Source organism: Acomys russatus, chromosome 20 (assembly GCF_903995435.1).
Source record: "Acomys russatus chromosome 20, mAcoRus1.1, whole genome shotgun sequence".
Classification (NCBI taxonomy): Eukaryota; Metazoa; Chordata; class Mammalia; order Rodentia; family Muridae; genus Acomys; species Acomys russatus.
Window position 1 is genome coordinate 14,322,722 of NC_067156.1, and position 22,144 is coordinate 14,344,865.

General features: G+C 41.6%; 1 protein-coding gene across 1 annotated transcript in view; it reads right to left on the bottom strand.

Annotated features, from left to right (window-relative positions):
* Positions 1 to 2,888: 2,888 nt before the first annotated feature.
* Positions 2,889 to 22,144, bottom strand: part of Tpgs2 (tubulin polyglutamylase complex subunit 2) — a 56,106-nt gene continuing 36,850 nt past the window's right edge. The window contains exons 3-7 of the mRNA XM_051163625.1: positions 16,886 to 16,973; positions 14,563 to 14,691; positions 7,613 to 7,726; positions 5,793 to 5,953; positions 2,889 to 4,455 (exon numbers count right to left, since the gene is read on the bottom strand). Of these exons, the coding sequence (XP_051019582.1) occupies positions 4,216 to 4,455; positions 5,793 to 5,953; positions 7,613 to 7,726; positions 14,563 to 14,691; positions 16,886 to 16,973 (732 nt within the window). The 3' untranslated portion in view covers positions 2,889 to 4,215. The remainder of the gene's footprint in view (positions 4,456 to 5,792; positions 5,954 to 7,612; positions 7,727 to 14,562; positions 14,692 to 16,885; positions 16,974 to 22,144) is intronic.

Consider the following 22,144-nt stretch of genomic DNA (forward strand, 5'->3'; position numbering starts at 1 on the left):
CCCCAGCTCCCCTTACTAGAGGACCCACATGAAGCCTGAGCTGCCCATTGCCTACAGTTGAGCACACTAACATTTTAGCAGCATTAAAAAAAAAAAAAAAAAAAAACCCACAGAAATCCCGTGAGTGTTTTCCACCATCTAACTCATTCAGCTTCCATGTTATCAAGCCTTTGCTTCTGTGCTCTTTTTCTCTTAGAAGAGCCACTTCTCTGGGTGAGTGGCCTATGCAATTACACAGGGCCACTTATATAGGAAGTCTTCACATTTGAGTTACTGCTCTGATCTTTTGTGTACCCTATGATGATACAAATGAGCGTACACAGGAACAGAGCAGGTGTGTCCAGTGCCCTTTGGGTTCCTATGGTGCTGCGTTTGTGCAGGTCTTCGAGGGTCTCCCAAATACCAACCACAGGATACTTACTACATATATGTGACTGCTTCTAGCCTTAACAAAGCAACAGTCAGATGATGGTCTGGTACTGCTGGAGTTCCCTTGAATTGTTGTCCATTTTTTAAGTGCTCAAGTGTGATGAAGCAAGTAATTTAAAAGGTTCAAATTATCTAAGCTAAGGATGAGCCAACAGTCACATCATCACTGAAGTTATGTTAGGAGACATTTGCCTGAGTCCAGCTGTCTCAGGAACAATCTCCATCCCATGGGTAAGGTCAAAACTGAGTTCATGTTCCCAGGCCCCAGAATCATCAATTCCTATCCTGCTTCTTTGGGTGGTTCATGTTTGTCTGTTAACCAGTAAAGGATGTAAAGAGGGAAGTTGCTGATCGTCTAAACTGATGCACACAGGTTGTAAATGTGTTGCCTGTCATGACTTAGATTGACGACATGCAGCTTGCCCACACTTTTGTTCCCATATCATTCAGAATTCTGTGCCAGAAGTCCAGGAGGGGACCTGATTGAAAAAGGCGGGTAGAGTATCCTGAAAACAGGTAACCAGAATAAGGCCCAATCACCTACACTTATTTCCTTGCACAACCCCTTGTGTCAAAATATTATTGGACAATGCTACAGCCCACTCTGCTCCTCGTCACTTTGGGGTTCCATCTCCTAAAAGTGCTGTACAGTTTCTCTTTAGGGTTGCAGTTCAGCTCACGAGTCTGTTCTGCAGCCCTGGTGGATCTGTAGCAGCCTGAATACAGTAAAATTTGTTACCTGCATAAATACTAAGATGAATGTTCAAAGCCACATTTCCCGACTGTGTTGTCTCTGACTGGTTGCTAATTCAAATAAAGATCTGGCTTTGTTGGACTCTTGCGTGGGTTTTTTTTTTTCAGACACCAACATTTCGTGAGTTGGCTGGGAACCAAACACCTACCCACTTGAGTCCCAAAGCTGAATTAGCAGCACCTGGGGCTGCTTCCAGTCATCTGGACCTCTGGAGGTAAACCTGTACTCTGCTTCTGGTTAGCATGCCTATCTAGAGACCCAAGAAAGAAGGAACTGGACGCAGTACTGCTACCAGGCTCAGAGGTAGACAGGGGACGTCCTGTAACTCGCCAGCTCCCACCAAGGGAGCGTATGGTTCTGGTTCTAGGCATGCTGATCTGTTCATGTCTGTCAGTTTGTGTCTATAGTTTTGTTTAGTGTTAAGGATGAAGCAGCATAGACACATCAATATATATACATACCGTACTGAACACTATATGGCTATTTGAAGCTGTTCTTTAAAAGGTAATGAATGTTCTACTTGTAGGTTTCTAGGACCCTCTGGATCCTTCTACTTTGCTATTCTCCCATGCTTCTCATTTAGAGTCCCAATAGGATGTCCTCCCCTCTGTCCCAGTTTCCTGGAAAGTGAAGGCTTTCGTGGGACATGCCCCTTGGGCTAGTATGCAGATATAAGTGAGTATATTTGAGTTTTTCTGCTTCTCACTCATTATGATCATTTCTAGCTCAATCCATTTACCCACAAATTTCGGGAATTCCTTGTTTTTAATAGCTGAGTAGTATTCCATGGTGTATATGTACCACAGTTTCTTTATCCATTCTTCTACTGATGACCTGGTGGCACTCAGAGGAAGGACAGCAGGTGACCAAGAAGAGACTTGATACCCTATGAGCATATACAGGGGGAGGTAATCCCCCTCAGGAACAGTCATAGGGGAGGGGAATAATGGGAAAATGGGAGGGAGGTAAGAATGGGCGGATACAAGGGATGGGATAAACATTGAGATGTAACAAGAATAAAAAAAAAAAAAAAGTCCCTTAAAAAAAAAAAAAAGGTAATGAATGATGCAGTTTTGAAGATTTTTCCATTAGAAGTGGCAAGGTATGGTAGTTCACGCCTAGATATCAGCATTGGGAAAATGGAGGCACAACAACTGCAAAGTTGAGGCCAGCTTGGGTATTTAGACAGACCCTATCTTGAAACATCGATTATGGTTGTGTACCAGCATCTTTTAAAACAGAACACATTGCTGATGTGAAGCTCTGTATGCTTCTAGATGCACTGGCACTTACGTTTCAGTATCTGAACTATTAAAAAACTGTGGACAAAGCTGGCCAGTCTCTCATAGTTGTAGATTTCCTGAAGGTATAGAGAGTGACAGGAGGAAGACGGAAGGCCCCAGCCCCGTCCTGAGTATCCTCACAGTGAACAACAACAGCTAGAAGTTCTGCAAATGTTTTTATTCCTTCATGTGTGTGCATAGGTGCCCGTGGAGGCAGAGAGCACTTGGAACCTTCTGGAGTTGGAGTTACAGGTGGCCTGAGCAGCTTCTCATGGGTGCTGGAAAGTGAACCTGGGTCCTCTGCATGAGCGGTGCATGCTCCTAACTGTTGGGCCATCTTTCAAGCCACCCAAACAAGAATGTTAAATTTTCACTAAATATTCAAAGTGCTGTCCGGGAAGTACAGGTGGAGAACAGCAGAGACTCCTCCCTCACATCACATAATGGAAGAGAAGCCCTAGAATGGTTAAGTGGGTAGTGGCAGCGCAGAGAGAAGCCTAGACAACCACTGGGGTAGGAAAGTAAAAAAGAGTAAGTTGGCCAATTGCAAACAGAGCGTGCAGTCTGCCCCTCCACAGAACTCTTTATTCTACCTCTGGAATATCAGTACAAAAATCCCAGCTATCAAGAACGCTATGGCTGGACAGGTGAATCCTGCCCACTGCCAGGACTGCTGAGGAATCAGATCATCTTAACTGAAAATCAGAGCACTGCCCTTCTTCATAGGAATTCTGTTATATGCCTAATATTGACACAAGGCAAGTCTGTGGGGGTAGCTCAGTGCCTAGTGCCATCATGTTTCTGTGGGAAAATGCCTTTGAACAGGACACTTACTTACAAAGACCTCTTGGCATCCTACACTGTTCTAGACAACCTACTGCTTAGACCAGAGGAAGTTGGGAGAGACAGCTCCCGACTGAGAATAAGCAAAATAGCTGGAAATTCTTAAGAACAGACTGGCTGTATCTGTAAACAAATGCCTGGGGACTTAACAGATAAAATACAGCAGAGGTCAATCTCTTTTAAAGATGATTCTGGCAAATGTAGAAATATCAGTACAAATCTGGCAATGAAAACTCCTTATAGGATGGATACTGATCCGGAACATGGTATTTTATAGGGAATTAAACAATGACTCAAGTGAGATGTGTTTGTGGTATAGGTCGTTAAGAACGCAAGACTCTGTCTTTGAAAGTGTTTTCTCAAAGCATACAGCCCATGAAGTTAAGGCATCAACATTATCTCATCTGAAGAACAGTATGAAAATGTTTGCATTAATCCTGGTCAAAACACTTGGACAGAAATGCTCCCATCTCTGTGTTGTCCAATATGCAATCTACTGTCATGTGCATACTCAAAATGTGGCTAATGCAATTGAGGGTGTGAAAATTTCATAACTGAGGTGGTCACATGACAAGTCGTTACTGATGTTTCATGAGTTGAGCCACAAGTTTATTTGGGAGGACCTCTCTAATTACTGCTAAGAAGTTAAGGACTGGGTACAGACATAAGAAAGCTCTAGGTATATCTGAAAGTCTTAGCTGGTTTTGGAGATGGGTTGGCACAACCTATGGAGGAAAGGACTCCTGGGCAGAATTCAGTGTGGTCTTTGTAATTCCTGGCTAATGACAGTGGGCATAAAGGCCCACGGCTTTCGTCACTCTGGAGAATTCCTGCAAAGTGTGTACAGGTGGGGCCACCCCACGGCATCTGGGCATTCACATCACCGCTGTGAGGCTGATGGAATGCTTATTTCCGGACAGGGTTTCCAGAGACCGGGGAAGGTTTAGTGGCAGGTGGAGCTACGGGCCCAGGCCCTTTCTCTTTCTGGCCACTGACCGGCTGTACAGGCCCTTTCTTTTTTGGGATTAGGATCTTGTTCTTGCTCTTGAACACTTTGCTGGGGTCCAGCTTGTTCACGAATGCATCGGGCTCTTCGGTGAGCAGGCTTGTGTTGTAGGTGATGGGTTTGTACATGCTAAACCATTGCTGAAAGGCACAAGTGGGAGAGTCATAGTGCAAAGGAGAAATGAGCAGACAGCAGGGGACATAGGATAGACATCACAAATTGACCATCACTGACCCATAGCTTTTTTTGAGTGTCAACTGGTAAAGTACATATTATTACTTCAAAATTCAAAAAGTTATAAAATCTAAAACATTTCCAGTACATTCTAGTGATAAAATACCCAATTTATACACATTTTTATATTAATAAAAAGCTGCCTTGAAAATCTATGAGCTCTTCAGTTAACAGTACGAGGTGAGTGACCTCAGTAACCCTTGGTCAAACATATAGAGAGTGCTTTTTAAGGCTTCCAAAATAAATGCACTGTGAGACTGAGAAGCCAAGTGTACTTCTTGGCATCTTAGAACTAGTGAGCCCAGCAAGGGACACTGGCCTCCTGCTTGCCATTAAAGCAGATGGTGCCCACCAAGGATATGCCAGCAGCACCATCCCTCCAAGTGTTGCAATAGAGAGCAGGGGGGAATTTTCCTGTGGGAGGCTGTGTGCTGGTACTCTAGCCCTGTAGTTGCGTGGAAAGCTATGGGGTGGGGGAGGACAGCCACATGGGACATGGAAGCTGTTCTTAGAGAAATGAGCAGAATGAGGCGTGCAGTGAAGCTACAGTGCAACACAGTCCCTAGCTTCCTGCTCCCTAAGTGCTAAGAAAGAAAAAAAAAAAAAATCACTGATGTCTCTTTAGACCAGATCAGTTCATTCCAGTTGAAAGTTCTAGCCACCACTTGGTGTTTTTCAAGGCAGGTTGTATAAACCTGATCTCTGAAATGATGCCCAAATCTGTAACACACAGAAGACAGCGCTATGGGTACTGATATAGAAGAGCTTCACAATGGCGGTGCTAAGTGAAAATGATACAAGTATAGATTGCTACATTTGTGTTAGCAAAAAGATACAAAGAAAACATGCTATGAATGCCTTACATGGAATGCGAGGCTCAAGGAGGACATACATACTGACGACTGTGCCGGGAAATGGGTGTATCCGGGAGCACAGGGGAATTAGAGACTTCCCAATCCTTCTCAGTGTCTCACTTTCAACTGCCACTCCAAAAACAACTAACTGGACCCACGTCCTCGGCAAGTTAATTATAAATAACACCTCAGTTAATCCTGATTACTTAATTATATCCAAATCATGTGAGGCTATCAGCCAACACTGGAGTCACTAGTCTTGCTTATTGGAAATGTGGGTTCTACCCCTTGACTGTTTACTGCAGGATGGGGAATTCGGAGCGCAACATTTCCACACAAGACGTCTTGATACACATCAGATTCTGAGATGGCGGGAGTTTTCTCCTTACCTTGGCCTGTGGGCTAATGCCATAGCTGGTGAAGGCGTACTGCCACTGGGGCAGGCCCAGGTGAGTGATGAGCAGGCGGTAGTAGGCGGTAAAGGTGTCTGTGAGAAAATGCCAGTATAATGCTCTGTCCAGGAACCAGATCTCAGTGTCATGACCTAATCCTAAGGCAGCACAAGAAGAAAGAGACAGCTGAATACATTTTTCCTTTTAAAAGGAATAAAAGAGAAAATCCCAGTAGAGAGGATTTAAAACATAAAACTCTCCTCTTTTGCCCTTCTGGCTTTCCAGTCCTGCTCTCTCATGGCCATAGATTTCTGATTGATCACTCAAATGCTTATGTTCTGTGTGGACTCAGCATCCCTCCTCTTTTTTTGATGGTAAGAGACTGAATAGACCAGTTGTTTAAAAAGAGATCTCTTAATTGAAAGTGTTAGGAAAAACAAAACAAAACTGAAAAAACAATGTAAAACAGTCTATACCAGTGGTTCTCAACCATCTCAAGGCTGCAACCCTTTAATACTGTTCCTCATGTTGTGGTGACCTCAACCATAAAATTACTTTTGTTGCTGCTTCACAGCTCTAACTTTTCTACTGTTATGAATCATAATGTAAATATTTGTTTTCCAATGGTCTTAGGAGGCCCCTGTGAAAAGGTCATTTAACCACCAAAAGGGGGCATAATGCACAGGCTGAGAAGCACTGGTCTATACCACCTCGCTGCTGCGAGCCTGCTTACATGATATCCTTCCTATCTGAAGTCAGCTCACCCAGGCACTAGTATGTAGTATGCCAGTTCCTATTTTACCCCTGTTTATGACCTTCCATTTCTGTTACCTTTAGCCTAGCTCATCAGCTCAGCGTTTGAGATAGCTGTAACATTCCCCCTAGGGGTTCCCATTTACTCTCTTCCTTTTCCAGAACTATCAGCCCATTTTCATTTGTATCCTGCCATTCTACTAAACAGCTTTGACCATCTCTTTAGTCATTTTTGCTTGGCTTTCTCAGCTTTGCATGATAGAATATGGCTCACATTCAGACTCTATCTCTTCATCCCTTAGGCAAATCACTCCTCATTAAAGTGAGACTGTCATTATCAGCTGAACTTTTTCATGATATAGCTTTTAAGCCACTTGTCCCTCTGCTTGGTTGCCCCTTCAACCCCTTCCTCATACCTAATTCCATCATTCTTCCTAATGCAGCTCTAAGTCTTTGGCTACAACACGTCTACCAGGGAACGATCTCTCCTCTCCAAAGGTAATCTCTAATGTTTATGCCTCCCTCTTCACACCACCAGAAATACGTAAGGAGAGTGCTAAACTGTGTTTAGCTCTAGATTCAGTCCCTAGGCCTGAACTGCTATTGTGAAGCAGGTGGTGCGTTTCTGTTTAGGTGTGCAGTCTCAACTATCATTTAGCAGAGCCCCTCACCCCCACTTTCTCTTGGTTTTCTATATGGAGACTTGAGGCTAGTAATTCAGGTTTCTATTGTTTTTAACTGGCCTATATACAAAAGTATAAAAGAGAGGTAAAATGTTTCCTGAATGCTTATCTAATGCATAACCTTATGAAGAGGATGACTAGTTCTTTAAGGTTTTCTCATCTACCTGTCCCACTGACTGTGTCACAGTGACTCATACAAGGAGATGGAATATAGAAGTTAGCCTAGTGGGAGATGCTCAGCGAGGACCAGTGGGGCCGAGTCAGCAGAAAGAAGAGACCTGGAAGCATCTCAGGGAGCTTTCTGTTCACTGATGGCTGACAGGCAAGTTCAGGGAAGACCACATCTACACTGCAGGATCATGCTGTGGAAAGGATCTTTACCAGGTTTCCCATTTTTGTAGACAAGGCAAACTTTCCCATTCCCATTGCACGAATCCAGCTCAAATATTGCACTGCGACAGTCAAAGTGAGGCTTCTCTGGCTGGTCTTCATTGGCTGTAAACCCAGAAATCAACAGTAATGTTTAAACAAACTCAGCTCAGACACAGCACTATACATGTAACTTTGCAAAGATGAAAAAGGTAAAGAATTCTATGCTCCAAGTGCCCTGGGTTTCACTGATGGATCAGGTCTTCTCACCACCAAGCATACGGGAAGAACACTAAACTCCTTGAGAATGGAGCCATATAAGGGCTGAACAGTATTTATGTTATGATGCTGATGTTAGCGTATTCCTGTATACTTCTGAATACTGTATAAAAGTATTAGGACATAATATATACTTCTTTCTCAATTTTTACCCCGTAATCTCATGTGAGAAACCCTAGTCCTGCAGTATAACTGATTCATTCCTTCTTGTGGGTGGGGCATGGTCTATGGGAGCAAATGAATCATATGTATTCACCTTACCACCCTCTGATGATAATACCAAAATGTGTGTCAGTTCTGTATTTGTTCTAATTAATCTATTTTTCTCCATTAGAACTAGTTTACTACCTGGTAATTTTTGATTTGATGCCAGATATTGTTAACCTTGCATTGTTGAATGCTAAATATTTTCTATTTCTATAAATATTCTTTTCGTTGTTATTGTTTTTTGAGATAGGGTTTCTCTATGTAGCCTTGGCAGTCCTGGATTCACTTTGTAGACCAGGTTGGCCTTGAACTCACAGAGATCCACCAACCTTTGCCTCCCGAGTGCTGGAATTACAGGCATGTGCCACTATACCCAGCTCTAAAGAAATTCTTGAGCTTTGTTCTTAGACAATAAATTACTTGGAAACAAATACTTTGGCCTTACTTTTAGGATTTCTCAGGGAGAAGCTGGGTGTGGTGGTACAGCCTGTAACACTAGCACGTGGGAGAGGGAGGCAGAAGGATTGAGTCCAGGGTCACTCTCAAGTCCAAGGATAGCCTGGGTTACACGGAACCCTGTCAGAAAAGTGAAATGTGAAGATGTTAGGCAGGATCAGTGGGAATGTACCAGAACCATAAGGTTAGTATTTGAATGCTGTTCCAAGTTTTCACTAACAGTCTCTAGCTCCTCCCTGAAGCTTCCCCTTGGTGTTAATTCCATCAACATAAGCACTCTGCTTTAAAGTCTGTACCTGAAGCAACACTCAGGAAAGAAATCCTTGATTTCTTCATGTTACTTATAATTTAAATTGGCTCTTGCTCATGGGGTTAAGATTTTTCAGGTGCCTACATAGTTTTTTTTTTTTTTTTTTAAGTAAAATTTACTTTGTAAAAACTTATAAAAACAATCCAAGGCCTTGGATAATGCCACTTTTTAAAAAAATTATGAAAGCCTTTTAAGGCTACAATTCATCTACCTACCACTTATGCTAAATATAGACTTCATAGCTTTTAGTATATTTTACAAAGTTATGCCATCACTACCATAAACAATTTTACAACATTTTTCTGGAGTGAATTTTTGTTTGTATCTGCCAGGATACTGAGATTAAAAATCTGGGTTAGCCTTTCTCTTCCTGAATCATCACTGTGCCCCTCCCAACCTGGATGGACACCCCCTGCTCAACTGCAGGCAATGCTTGCCAGAGACCATGTAGGTTGCCTGTGGACCTTCCCCGTAATCTATTACTCTAGACCCAATTCTTAGAGTTGCTCTAGTGCTACAACAGAACACCAGCTGCAGCATCCATGCCCCCTACCCCCATATCCATGCCTCCTGTGGATCCCCCAGACCATCTCCTTCTGACCTTTTATTCCTGCAGCTTCCAACACCAGCAAGCATCCCTCCACCCCAAGAACACACCAACTGAGTATGTCAGTAAAACAGGCAACACCCAGCCGACAGATTCTCTGAAAATCCAGAGAAGAAACAGAAACCAAGAAACAAAACTCCCACCCAACCAAGACACATCCAGAAAGCAATACCTAGACCAATGAGGAAATCCTAGAAACAAAAAATTTAGAAATGTGAACAGGAACTACAGAATTTTACAAAGTTGTGACATCATTATTACCATAGAATCACCAATTTAAGAGAATACAAGAGATGAAAGAAAGAATCTCAGGCATTGAAGATATGATAGAAGTGGATATATTGGTCAAAGGAGATTTAAACATAAGAATTCTTGGCATGAAACATCCAGGAAATTTGGGAAACTATGAAAAGACCAAACCTATTCTTATAATAAAATAGAGGAAGGAGGAGAATACCAGCGTAAAGGCCCAGAAAATATTTTTAATAAAATCATAGAAGAAAAATTTCTTAACCTAAAGGAGGAGACAGATATAAAGGTATAAATCTGTTGTAAAATAGTTATATTAAGTAAAATATGAATTTCAGTGAAAAAAAACCTTAGGATGAATTTAGTATAATTTTGGGGTTTACCATTTTCTGTGAAACCCAGATGCTTTAAGAGACAGTTGACTCCCATGAACTTTATTTACTCCATGAGAAGAGTTGTTTCTTCTAGTTCATGCTGTCTCCTTGCGTGTATTTCATAGCACCAAATGCAATAGTAGGGTGGTTTTTATGGGGACCACCCATTTTACCCTCTGGTTCATATGTTCAGGTTTTCAGCTGCATACTACCTTTTCTGAAAAGAGAATGCACTCTGGGCAAAAGCAAGTCTTGACTCTATGTCTTTCCAGGATCTTTCCAGTGTCTTCTGGATGAGGCTCTGATGTTTTACCTCATTACACTGGTAGCTTGTAGATGCTTTTAGAAAGATGACTTTTAAATCTTGTCTCAAACACACACTTGCCATTACCTCAAGAGGCAGTCTCTTCATCAGTTTAAGTATGTTCTTAAAAAGCAGGATACAGGTAAGTTCTGGTTTTTATTTCAATCTATTTTTTTTTTTTCAAAAGGGAGATTCAATTCAGTATCACTTACTACAATGACTGATCTTTCATTTTATTCCATCATATTTCTTATTTTATGTTTTCTTCTTTTTCCTCTTCCTTATTTTTTCTTACGTTGTACAACATCCACACTTTTAGACTGGAGGTGTCAATGTAGATTTTTATTCATTTAGTGTGTCAAAGTTGGCCCCCCCCCCAAAATAGAACTGGGAAATCATGAAGGAGTGGGCAGCCCATGCTTGTGTGTGAGGTTAAAACTATCACAAAGGGTTCCTCAAACTCAAACGTGTTCTTCCACCATCTACACGCATGCCATGCCTTATTTACTTCATATACCTACTCATTTTACAAATATTACATGTTTCTGTATTAAATTTTCTATGAGACAGATGGCTGTCTCTATCAGTGGACTAACAGCATCTCTGTAGTGGCTTTCAGTTTGTTTCATGGCAGCTTATGTGAACTCCATTTTGTCTTGGAAAGTTTCTCCTTTCCTAACTCTTCTGGGTGTACCAGTCATGCTCTGTCATAGCTACAAGCCAGACTGGAATTATATTCACTCCCAGGTAACAATTTTCAGAGCCATTTTCTCTGTTGTTAACTTTAGATGGACAAATAGTTCAAATAGTGCTAGGGCACTTAGCTAAGGAGAAGACTCAGTTGCCCTGGAGGTGAATTCTTAACTCATGGAAACTGTTAATAAGCAAAATCAACAATGGATTTGTAGAGCTAAATGTGTAGTAACCTGTTAGGCATCTCCAATAAGGTGTAAGGCCTCATCCTTATGATACAGGAAACCTTCTCTTTTCCCAGCCTTGTCTCTATTCTCCTCTACGAGGGGCATGAAAGCACTGTTGATTTGAGACGGCTTCCGTTATAAAGCATCACTGACTCAGCGGCCTAAATGGAATTTCCTGGCCTCATAAACTTGGTGGACATAAGTATGAAATCCAAGTGCCCAGAGGTCAAGGGCTATGGGGATGACTATGTTTTAGGTTGTGTGTGTGTGTGTGTGTGTGTGTGTGTGTGTGTGTGTGTGTGAGAGAGAGAGAGAGAGAGAGAGAGAGAGAGAGAGAGAGAGAGAGAGAGAGAGAGAGAGAGAGAGAGAGAGAAAGTGCACATGGCTTGCAGAAAAATCACCCCTAACTTTGCCTTTGTCTTCAGATGGCACTCTTCTATCTGTGCCTGTCTTCAAATATCTTTTTTTATAGGGCTTACCCTGCTCCAGTATTATCTCATCATAATCTATTCCACCTGCAGTTTGGGAAGGAGGTCATCCTGATAGTTATGACATGATACTTTTTCAGGGAATGGGCTATAAATTAATCTATAACACCTTAGCCTAGCTTCTCTTTATATCTGTAAGTTTAACTAAAACAGGATAGATGTTTTAAAATATTCCTTGCATTTTGTTCAAAAGTTATATACCACATTCCTAGAGATTATGGCTTCCTTCTAATAACCCAGTACATTTACTTTGTATATACAGAACTCTTTTCATTCATTTTTCCCCAGTAATCACTAAATGCTTCTCACTATTTTCTAATTTCTATTACTGCATAAAGAAACTTGATTAGTCTGTTAATGATTATCCCTTCACAAGTACTTGCTATTTTTCCTAAAAGTTTGTTATCCTCTCCCCACCAATCAGGGTATACAAATGCCTGTGGTGATCTGAAAGAAATTGGGTGCCATAGGCCCATAGGGAGTGGCACTATTAGGAGGTGTGGCCTTGGAGTAGATGTGCTTTGTTGGATGAAGTGCATGACTACTATGGTGGGTCTCAGAAGCTTCCTCCTGCCTGATGATCCAGATGTAGACCTCTCAACTCCTTGTCCATCCAGCACCATGTCCACCTACATGCTGCCATGTTTCCCACCATGATAATAATGGACTAAACATCTGAAACTGTGAGCCAGCCCCAGTTAAATGGTTTCTTTTATAAGAGTTACTGTGGTTATGGTGTCTTTTTCACAGAAACAGAAACCCTAATCAAGACAATGCCTTTTGTTTTCTTCCTTTCTTTCTTTTTCTTTTTTTCTAATTTAAACAAATCCTTTCAATCTGTAGATAAAGTTTCTTCTAATGATCAAAAAGAATTATGATTTATTTAGTTTGTGTTTATTAGTGTTTTGCCTGAATGTATGTTTGTGCACCATGCCCTGGTGTCTGCAGAGTTTGGAAGACATTGGATCCTAGAGAACTTTAGTTAAAGATGGTTGTGAGCTAGCACGTGGGTGCCAGGTCCCCTTCAAAAAAATGCTCTTAACTGCTGAGCCATCTTCCTAGCCCTAAGACTTATTTATTTTCTTTGTGTGTGTACCTGCATGGTTTTGTGAGCACCATTTGCATACAGGTGCCTGCGGGGTCCAGAGGGCATCTGAATCTCTGGAACTGGAGTTACAGATGCTTATGAGTTGTTTGCTGTGGGTAATGGGAGCCTGAGTTGTCTGCAAGAGCACTCTTAATGACTGCTGAGGCATTTCTCCAGTCCTGATACATTTTCTTTTATTAGTGTTCATGTAATGCATTTCTTTCTTAGGTCCTATAATGAGACTGAAGTGTAGTTGTTAGACTACTGTAAAATGCATGGACCCAGCAGAAACCAGAGGGCTGAGTGGTTTTTATACTGTAGTTATTCTGGTCTCTATTCCTAGCTCAAGTCTTTTGTCAAAATATCTTTAGTTTGCTTCATGTCTTCTAACCTCTAACTTCAAAGACAAGGAAAACCTAGTCTGCCTGTTGAACTACATCTTTGCCTTTTAGAGAAGACTTGTCATACATATATTAAGCCAGTGTAACCAATCTCCTAACCCTTAGGGATCCCGTAGCTCTCTGAGTGACAGTCTCTTTTTTTCACGATCAATGACTTAACCAGTCTGTCCTTTGACCCCTCTGGTACTATTCTTTGATTAGTTGGTTATTATACTCTTATGAGAAACCTTACACTATTCTCTTTGCAAGGACCTCAGTGAATCTTCCAGGCTTAGATACCAGTTGTCTATTTTCCTTTTCTTAATTAATTCCCAATTCCATTAGAAGAAATAGCACTGTAAAAATCAAGATAGCCGAGACTCCCCCTCTGCTTTTGATAGTGCTCTGGTCACTGGCTTTTGAGAACACTGTTTTTCTGATAAGAAGGGGGAAATGTTACATGTTGCCAAGATCCCCCCCCCAACTTGCCTTTTACTCTTCTTCCCTCCAGGAGCAGAGCCTGTAGGTAGAGCCTATACATCTCAACCATGAAGAAAAGCAAAACACAACACAACAGAATACTTCAAAAGGTTGGTGCAGCAGGAAGCCTGAGAGAGAGACTGCCTTTCTCAGTCAAGCCACAGCAGCTTGGTCTCAGAATTCTCATGGAACAATACATTGCTACCTGAGAAGACAGTGTAACTGATTCTGCCATAGCAGCTAAGCACAGTTCTGCCTAAGGCACGCCTTAGCTGCACATCACCGCTCTTAGTTTCACCTAGCTATGTGATCTGTAAGCCAGTTCATTCTGAGGTGGCAAAGTGATTAGACGGAAGAATGGAGAGAGAAACAGCTGTATTTAGACTTCCATATTCCTTGAATCCTGTTGTTTTAGAAAGGACCACACTATGTAGTCCGCTGAATTCAAATACATGATTTTCCTGTTATGGCCTCCAAAGTATGGACATTATAAGCCTGCACCACCATGGCCGGCCTTTAGTTACCAAGTGAGGTTTAGTCCATAACATGGAATCACTCGGCAACTACTCATTAAGTGCCTCCACTATATGTCTGGCACTAAAATGAAGGCAAGAAACAAAACAAAAGATATGACCCTGGAATTTCCTTCATGACATTTTCCTATGTTGATATATGCTTTTTGTTTCCTTCTGCTTCTATCTTACTTCCAGAAGCTATGGATGAGAGAATTTTAGTTTAGTGGAACGTAACATAATTCTACAGCACGTTCCTTAGCTCTCAGTATTATATAACTAACGCAAAGCAGGAGTTCCAGCAGGTACCTTCTGCAGGATCGTCCTCTAGGTCAGCCAGAGTTGGTGCGTTAGGAAGCGAGTACATGGAAGACTGGATGAGTTGAGTCAGTTTTGAAATGCCGTTAATCACCATGTTTCCCAGTGGAATGATATGCTCTGTGGGAGCAAAAGGAACAACAAAGTGATAGCTTAGACAATGGTGGCCATAAATGGTTTTGCTTGGATAACCCAGTAAGCCCACTGAGGACGGCTTCACGGCTGAGGAGCCTGACAGAAGGTACACAGAAAAGGCACATTCCCTACACATTCCACAGCACTGGCCTTTCATGCAAACAGAGGAACTGGGTGCCAAGGATGAAGAACTGTTCCAACCTTGATTATTATGGTGGCATTGAAGAAAAGTTCTTTTTTTTTGTTTTTTTGTTTTTTGAAACAGGGTCTCTCTATGTAGCCTTGGCTGTCCTAGACTCGCTTTGTAGGCCAGGCTGGCCTCAAACTCACAATGATCTGCCTGCTTCTGCCTCCCAAGTGCTGGGATTAAAGGTGTGCGCCACCACGCCTGGTGCTGGAGAAAAGTTCTTAAAGGGATATTTAAAAGGGCTAGAACTGTGTTTGAAGAGTAAATGACTTAAAACATATTATCACTATTTCCCCTGGTATTAGCCAGAACTTAGTTTTTCGTGGATGAGTGGCTTTGCTTATGTAATAGATCCTCTTTTTTATTATAAACCTTCACGGTAGGAAATCTCCCCAGTTTGTCATTTTCCCTTGCTTGATAGAGAAAGCTTGGCAATCTTCTTGTTTGTTGGGTCTGGTCTTTTGTGAATAGGGCACAACTAAGAATAGCACACTGCATGTTGCCTTACTTTGTATCGAATCCTGCTGGTGCAGGATGCTGGATAAAGGGTGGCTCACAAAGACTTAGAAATCTAAAGGGCTAGAATGAGTGACGGCACATGGATCGCGGAATATCAGGACAGATCGTCAAAGGCCATCTCTACTGCCTTTAGAAACATCACTCTTTGGTGTGTGTGCGTGTGCGTGTGCGTGTATGCCTGCCGTGGAGGCCAGAAGAGTCACTGGAACCCCTGGAGCTTCATTTACAGGTAATGAATTACTTGGGGGCTGGGGGAACCAAACTCAGGCTCTCTGAAATGCTCTTAACCACTCAGTCACCTCTTCTGCCTTTTCGGTCACTGCATTAAGCCACTTAGTAATGGCGAAATAGACCAGGATTGACAAATTAAGAAACATAAGATATTACAACTATAATCAAGGGTTTTAGGTCACTGAATAGAATGATTTTTGTAAAAGCTATTATCATATATTCATTAATAACCTATAAACAGTCCCTCTAGCTAGGTTTGGGAGACTGACAGAAAGTTCTAGAAATCATTAAAAAGGCAACTCAGATGTACTAGGAGGAGGCAGGGGCATGAAAGGGAGAAGCAGTCTTGTAGTTTTTCTGTGCAGCAGAAATCATTCCTTCTTAACTAACAATAGCAGTGGAGAGCTATATGTGTTTCCCTAGGTGGAAGACCATGTTGGGATGTGGCAGAAGTTAGAAGTAATAAAGGACTCCTCAGGTCAGTTCTGGTCAGTCTGTGCCAGGCACATGCTGAGTCCCAGTGGCTAGCTCAGGACTTCCTACGTTATGAACATTCTGAAGAGTTTTCATATACATGTGTAGTGTGTCACCTTTCATGTTTACCCATTCTCTGCAATCTATGGCATATAACAAGCTGGGATTCTGCATCTGCAATACAAATGTACAGGCACAGCCACATAGCTTAGATAAAAGCCTGCAAATGAGGTGTTTGGTGATGCTGGCTGAGGTGACTCATGTAAAGAGAGAAAGAAGCTCTGGTTTGAGGGTTAGAGCCTTAAAGTTGCACAATGGTGAGAATGAAGTTGAGCTTAGAAAGTTGGTCAGCTGTCTCAAAAACAAAACAAAACAAACAAAAAACAAACAAGCAACTCCCCCCGTCAAAAAAAAACCCAAGGAGGTAATGTTGCAGCCCCGAAGGGGAGTTCTCAGATGCTTTATGTTTGATTTGGTTGGGTTCTCTCTGTGGTGACTAATGGTTTCCTCTAACAAGAAGTCTCTAAATTGGGCTTCTAGATCAGGGGGAAACAGGGTGGAAGTAGGTAAAGCACTAATGGCATTAATTAGCTTTGTGTGTTTGTTGGGTGGGAAGGAATCACAGCTTCTTCCAAAGTGGATTTGACACTTGCGACCCACAAAAACAGTACAGAAGAAAAAATATCACAATTCTAAGGAGCTTCAGCGTTGCCTCATCTCACCTCTCCCGCAGGAAAATGCTCTCTAACATCAAGGAGGCTGACTTACCATCCAGCTTTACACTCCATGTCATGTGAAAACCATTGGTCATCAAGTAGAAGTTCCTCACATCCTCAGGCATCACACAATTGTTTTTCTAGAAGCACAAATTGCTCATTGTTAGGTCAGGGCTTGGAGAGAGGATGAAGGTTGTGTCTCAGAGCCCTGCATACAATCTAGAACTTCCACGTAGGGAGAGCGATGATTACCTATAAAATACTAGAGAGGTTCTGGGCCTAGCAAACAGTTATGAGTTTGACTTTGTGTTTGTGTGCCCAGCAGAAGAGGTTTCTATTCTGACATATTAGCTGGAAAGAGGCTCAAAGGGAGTAAAAGCTAAGAGGGAACACTGGGATGTAGCGAGAGGATGTCCAGGTTAAGTGTGACATCATCAGAGTAGATGGTGATAACCTTCAGATTCATGTACATGTATTATTTTCTGAAACAAATTATTGGACAAGAAAACATTTTAAACATGTGATGTGTATGTTACTTTCACAGCATTTACTACCATGAATCTCTTTTAAAGTTCTGAAAGTTCTTAATAAAGACTACAACATTCTATACAAAAGTATTTCTTACAGATTAAAAAAAAAAAGTCACCCAAATTAATTGTGCAGAAAACAAAGGAGTAGCTTAGTGCTTTTTCAGGCAGTAACAGGAGCAAGCCTTAAATTCTAACTCACTCACACCTATATACAGGTCTTACTAGTCTCCTTTAATCAACCCAAAATCCCTGAAATACAGAGAGGTAAGCTCTTCAGGTCCTTTCTGGAACCTTTTCCAGTAACTTCTGACAAGGTTCAAAAAGACAATATAGTAGCCACTATCCAAGCTTTTGGAATATGGACCCTTCTAGATATGATACGATGACTGTGCACATCATTTACTTTGGGTCATACTTTCAGTTCTACGGACTAAGTGTGGTGTTCTGCAGCAGGACAATTTAGATTCATTTTCTACTTCTGCCATCAGCATAGTGACCTTGGGCACCGTCTCTTAAACTACTAATCTAGGTTCACGAATAAACTTTAGGGTGAAATCTACAGAACACTAGAGGTGGGGGAGGTGCTACTTGATAAAAGAGATCTGAGAAGTTATGACGTCTTCAAGAATTTTATGTGAAAACTGAAGCTTACAGGTGATTTAAGCAGCATTTCTAGGTTATAAAACGGAAAAAAAGTTTTCATTTTAGTGAATTAGGTTTCTAATTTTCTTTGTTTGTTTTGTGTGTTTAAACCAGCTACTTCCCAATCATACAAGATTCTCAGACTTTATTTCCTACTTAATAAATTATCTTGAGCAGGACTTGATTTTAGTGTCTTCTGCTCATTCTTGGGACTTTCAATGGAAAATCTGCAGTTAGGTGTTGTTAAGAGTCTAACTTTTGAGAGGGTCAGTGGAAAAGAGCTACTGGAAGGAAAAGGTAATCATCAGTATCACACAGTTACAAGCCCTTGTGATCTAGAACAGTGATCTGCTTGCAAAATATACTAGTGTAATAGTGGCACGGATGTTATGGGAGTAACCATTCACTTTTTGATTGTATTTAAGACCCACTCCATGAGATGGAATCTATACCTGACACTGCTAAAGCAACCAAGAACTTGAGACTAGTTAAGTCATAGGCCTAAGGCCTACTACTACTATTCTGTTAAAGGAACACAGCAATAGAATGACTCCTAATTATGTCATTATTAGGTGCATAAATCAGTGTGCCTCACTCAACCCACATCAGAGAAACTCCTCTTGAATGAGAGGAATTAGCAGAGACCCACACTGGAGTAAGAGACTTTACAGCACTCAGTCTTAAAGGAGATATCTTCACCAACTCCCCTCCACCACCAAGGCTCAGGGATCTGTCTATGAAGAATAGGAGGCAGAAAGAATGTAGGAGCCAGAGGTGATGGATGACGTCAAGGAAATAGTGTCTTCCAGATACAACAGGACTGAAGAACATATGTACACGTGGAAATTACGGAAGCAAACATAAGACCTGCTCAAGTTCAAGCCAGACAGGCAGGGTCCCTGCATGAGAGGGGAAAGTAGACATAGGGGTCCATCTGCAGTTGATACTGGCTGGCAAAGCAAAACTCAGGTTTTGCACTAGACAGATCAACCACACTTTAGGGTAGGTATGGTGCACAGGAGTAATTAGCCAACAAAAAAAAGACTCAGCATTTTTTTTAGACTTTTGTTTCATTTTGCTTTGTTTTGGCACTTTTTTGTCTATTAGTCTTTTGTTTGTTTGATTTTCATTTTTGTAGGGTTTCTGCTTCTTGTTTTTTTTTTTTTTTCCTTGTGTTTAAAGAGAGAGTAAAAGTAGAATCTGGGAGGGATTAGGGAAGAGGAAAAAAATGAACAAAATACATTGTATGAAAAGAAAAAAAAAAAAAAAAAAAAAAAAAAAAAACAAACAGGCCTTTGTAGCTCTAAAAGGGCTACTGCCAGATTTTGACTACTAGTGCCATCTATTGGTAGAGAAACAGGACCTGGAGACTTCCGGCTTTTTTTTTTTTTTTTTTAAGAGAGAGGTTAGGATGGTAGAAGTATAGATTATCTTTTTTTTTGGGGGGGGGTGCCTTGCTCTGTAGCACAGGCAGCTCAATTCCTCTGCTTCAGCTTCCTCAATCATTGGATTGCACAGTGTACCATACCACTATGCTCAGCTCTTTTAACTATTCTTAATGGGTAGTCCAGCGGATACCATCAGAAAATGGCTGGTAGTGTCATCTTTAAATAAGATTGGAGAATTCCAACAGTACTAGTTATTCATTTGTTAATGTATTGGTCTCAACAAGAGAGACATTATTTTATATAAGCGATTTCTCCCCATGTATGTGAACGCATGAGTATGAGCCTGTGTGTCCACGGCAGAGGCCAGCTTTGCGTGCCATTCTTCAGGTGCTCTCCACCTTTATGTTTTTGAAACAAGGATTCTCACTAGACTGGGATTACAATTACAAGTGCATACCACCACACCTGGCTTTCCCTCCCCCACCTCCGCCCGTGGGTTCTGGGTATCAAACACAGGTCCACATGCTTGTATCAGTACTTTACTGATTAAGTTAGCTGCACCAGCACCAAGATTAAAAAAAAAAAAAAAAAGCTATTCAAAATTCATAAAACATGAAAAACCACCAAAATAAAATATTTCAAATACTAATCTCTATGTGTTTGAGTGACATAAACCAAATTAATGAAAAACTTGAAGCCTACACTATCCTTCTAAGATAATGACTTGTGGGTCCTGGTCTGGCCTTGAGGGTTGCTTTGCTCCAGACCCTCTGTCCCAGACACCCAAGGTCCTGACAGGGCTTCAGTCCCATCTCTAGCTTTACTCAGTGCAATTTTTAAGGTACTATTTTTTTAGGTGGCTCATCTGCCCAGGCCAATGACTCAATTGCTGCTATTTTAATTTCTCTCTCAGCTAATATAAAGTTTGCTTTTCCTGTGCTGGGGAGAAGAATCCACATACTTCAAAAGGCTTCTTTCCACAACAAATGCATACTCACTCCTTTTTTCTTTTGCTCCTCAACTTTGGTGGTAGAGAGTGGGAAGGAAAAAGAAAGACTATAATGGGCAGAAAGAGAATGGAAGATGGGCATATAAGGATTGAAGGAGGGTCTAACGAAAAAGTCAAGAAGAAAGAATAACTCTGAAGACCAGGATCTGAAGTAGGAACTGACCACCAACATAGCAGTGACATTCAGTGAATAGGATTCTGTAACACAGTTTTCAAGTTTCAATATTTGTTTTTCCTCTAAGCCTAACTACAAGTTTTTTAAACTATTCTAAAACAGAACCCACTAGAAACTCTATTACTATATCATCAGTTTTGGGAGCCATCAACTGGAGTCCTAGAAACTCTTCAATGCACCATGTGGTGGCGGCACATGACTTTAATCCCAGCACTTGGAAGGCAGAGGCAAGAGGATCTCTGGGTTCGATGCCAGCCTGGCCTACAGAGTGAGTTCCAGGTCATCCAAAGCTACATGGAGAAACCCTGTCTAGAAAAACAAAACGAACAAACAAAAGGAAGAAACTCCATTGGCAATGTCTAGATCTTAGGGGTTGGCTGTCCACTGTCTCTTGCTCACCTGTCTACTTCTACAAAATCCTGTATGCCACTGTTCCCTCTGCTGTTGGAGTACTTTATCAGGAAGGGGGACAGGACAGCAGACACAAAGGGGCCAGAAAGTAGATGTTATTACTGAAACAGTTGCTTATCCTTGCTAAGCTGGCAATTCGAGTGCCTGCTGCAACACAGCCAGATAAAGGGTTGCTCACGAAGCCCATCAAGAAGGCACCTGAAATTATTACCAGCACGCTGAAGCAATGAGCACAAATGTATCTACTTAAAGTCTTCTTGGAGAAGACATTCTCTAGTGGAGGGAAAACGCGGGCCATGGAGTGATACTATGAGACTCATAGGACAATTCTCAAAAGCACGTTCAAAGTCCTTCCTAAGAAAATGCCAAGGAACTAGTTTCCTGGAGCCTTTGATGAGTATGGTATGAGTTTGAGGCCAAAGACGAGTTGCTTGGTTAGGACTAAGGAGCATAATCTGTCCTCCCTCTAAAAGTATACAATTAAGAACAATTTAAAATTACCTTACTGGGGGTCGTCACATGCCTTACAGAGAGGCTCCGGTAGAGCTCAGCTAAGATGACCTTCAGGTCAGTAATGCTCCTAGGCTTACCTAGTCAAGACTCAGAAGCAAGAGAATTGGCAGGGAGGTCTTTGAATGCAGCACCTTCTATCTAGGACATTGAAAAAACCAGCCAGCTTATGATGGCGAAGTCCTATACTCTGACTTTTAACTTATTCATTCATTCATCATTTAATAAGTATCTACTATGGCATTAATAGAGGTTGGGCACTGGAAACAGATGAATGAGCCAAGACAGAGGAGGTTGGGTTATACATGGACTGCTATTGCAAACCCACCTATCTTTCTCCTTGACAGAATCCTCACTGACTTGAAATAGTATTTCATTCTATTAAATACTTGCTTTTGAAGACTGCCACAATCAGAGTAAGATGCAAACACAAGTCCAAAGAGGAAGTTTTGAGCAATCTTTCATGTTCCTGGTCCAAAGTAACAGATACTGAAGCAGCTTTTCTTGCTGCCTTGGACCTCCAGGTGACAGGCATCAGTTGAGTAGTCATCTAGCCAGCACAAAGAACACAAGAATTCTAGTGATAGTGGCTTATCATTGTCAGGTCTGACGAAGCAACTCAAACTGCCTACCTCAAGAGCGCTTA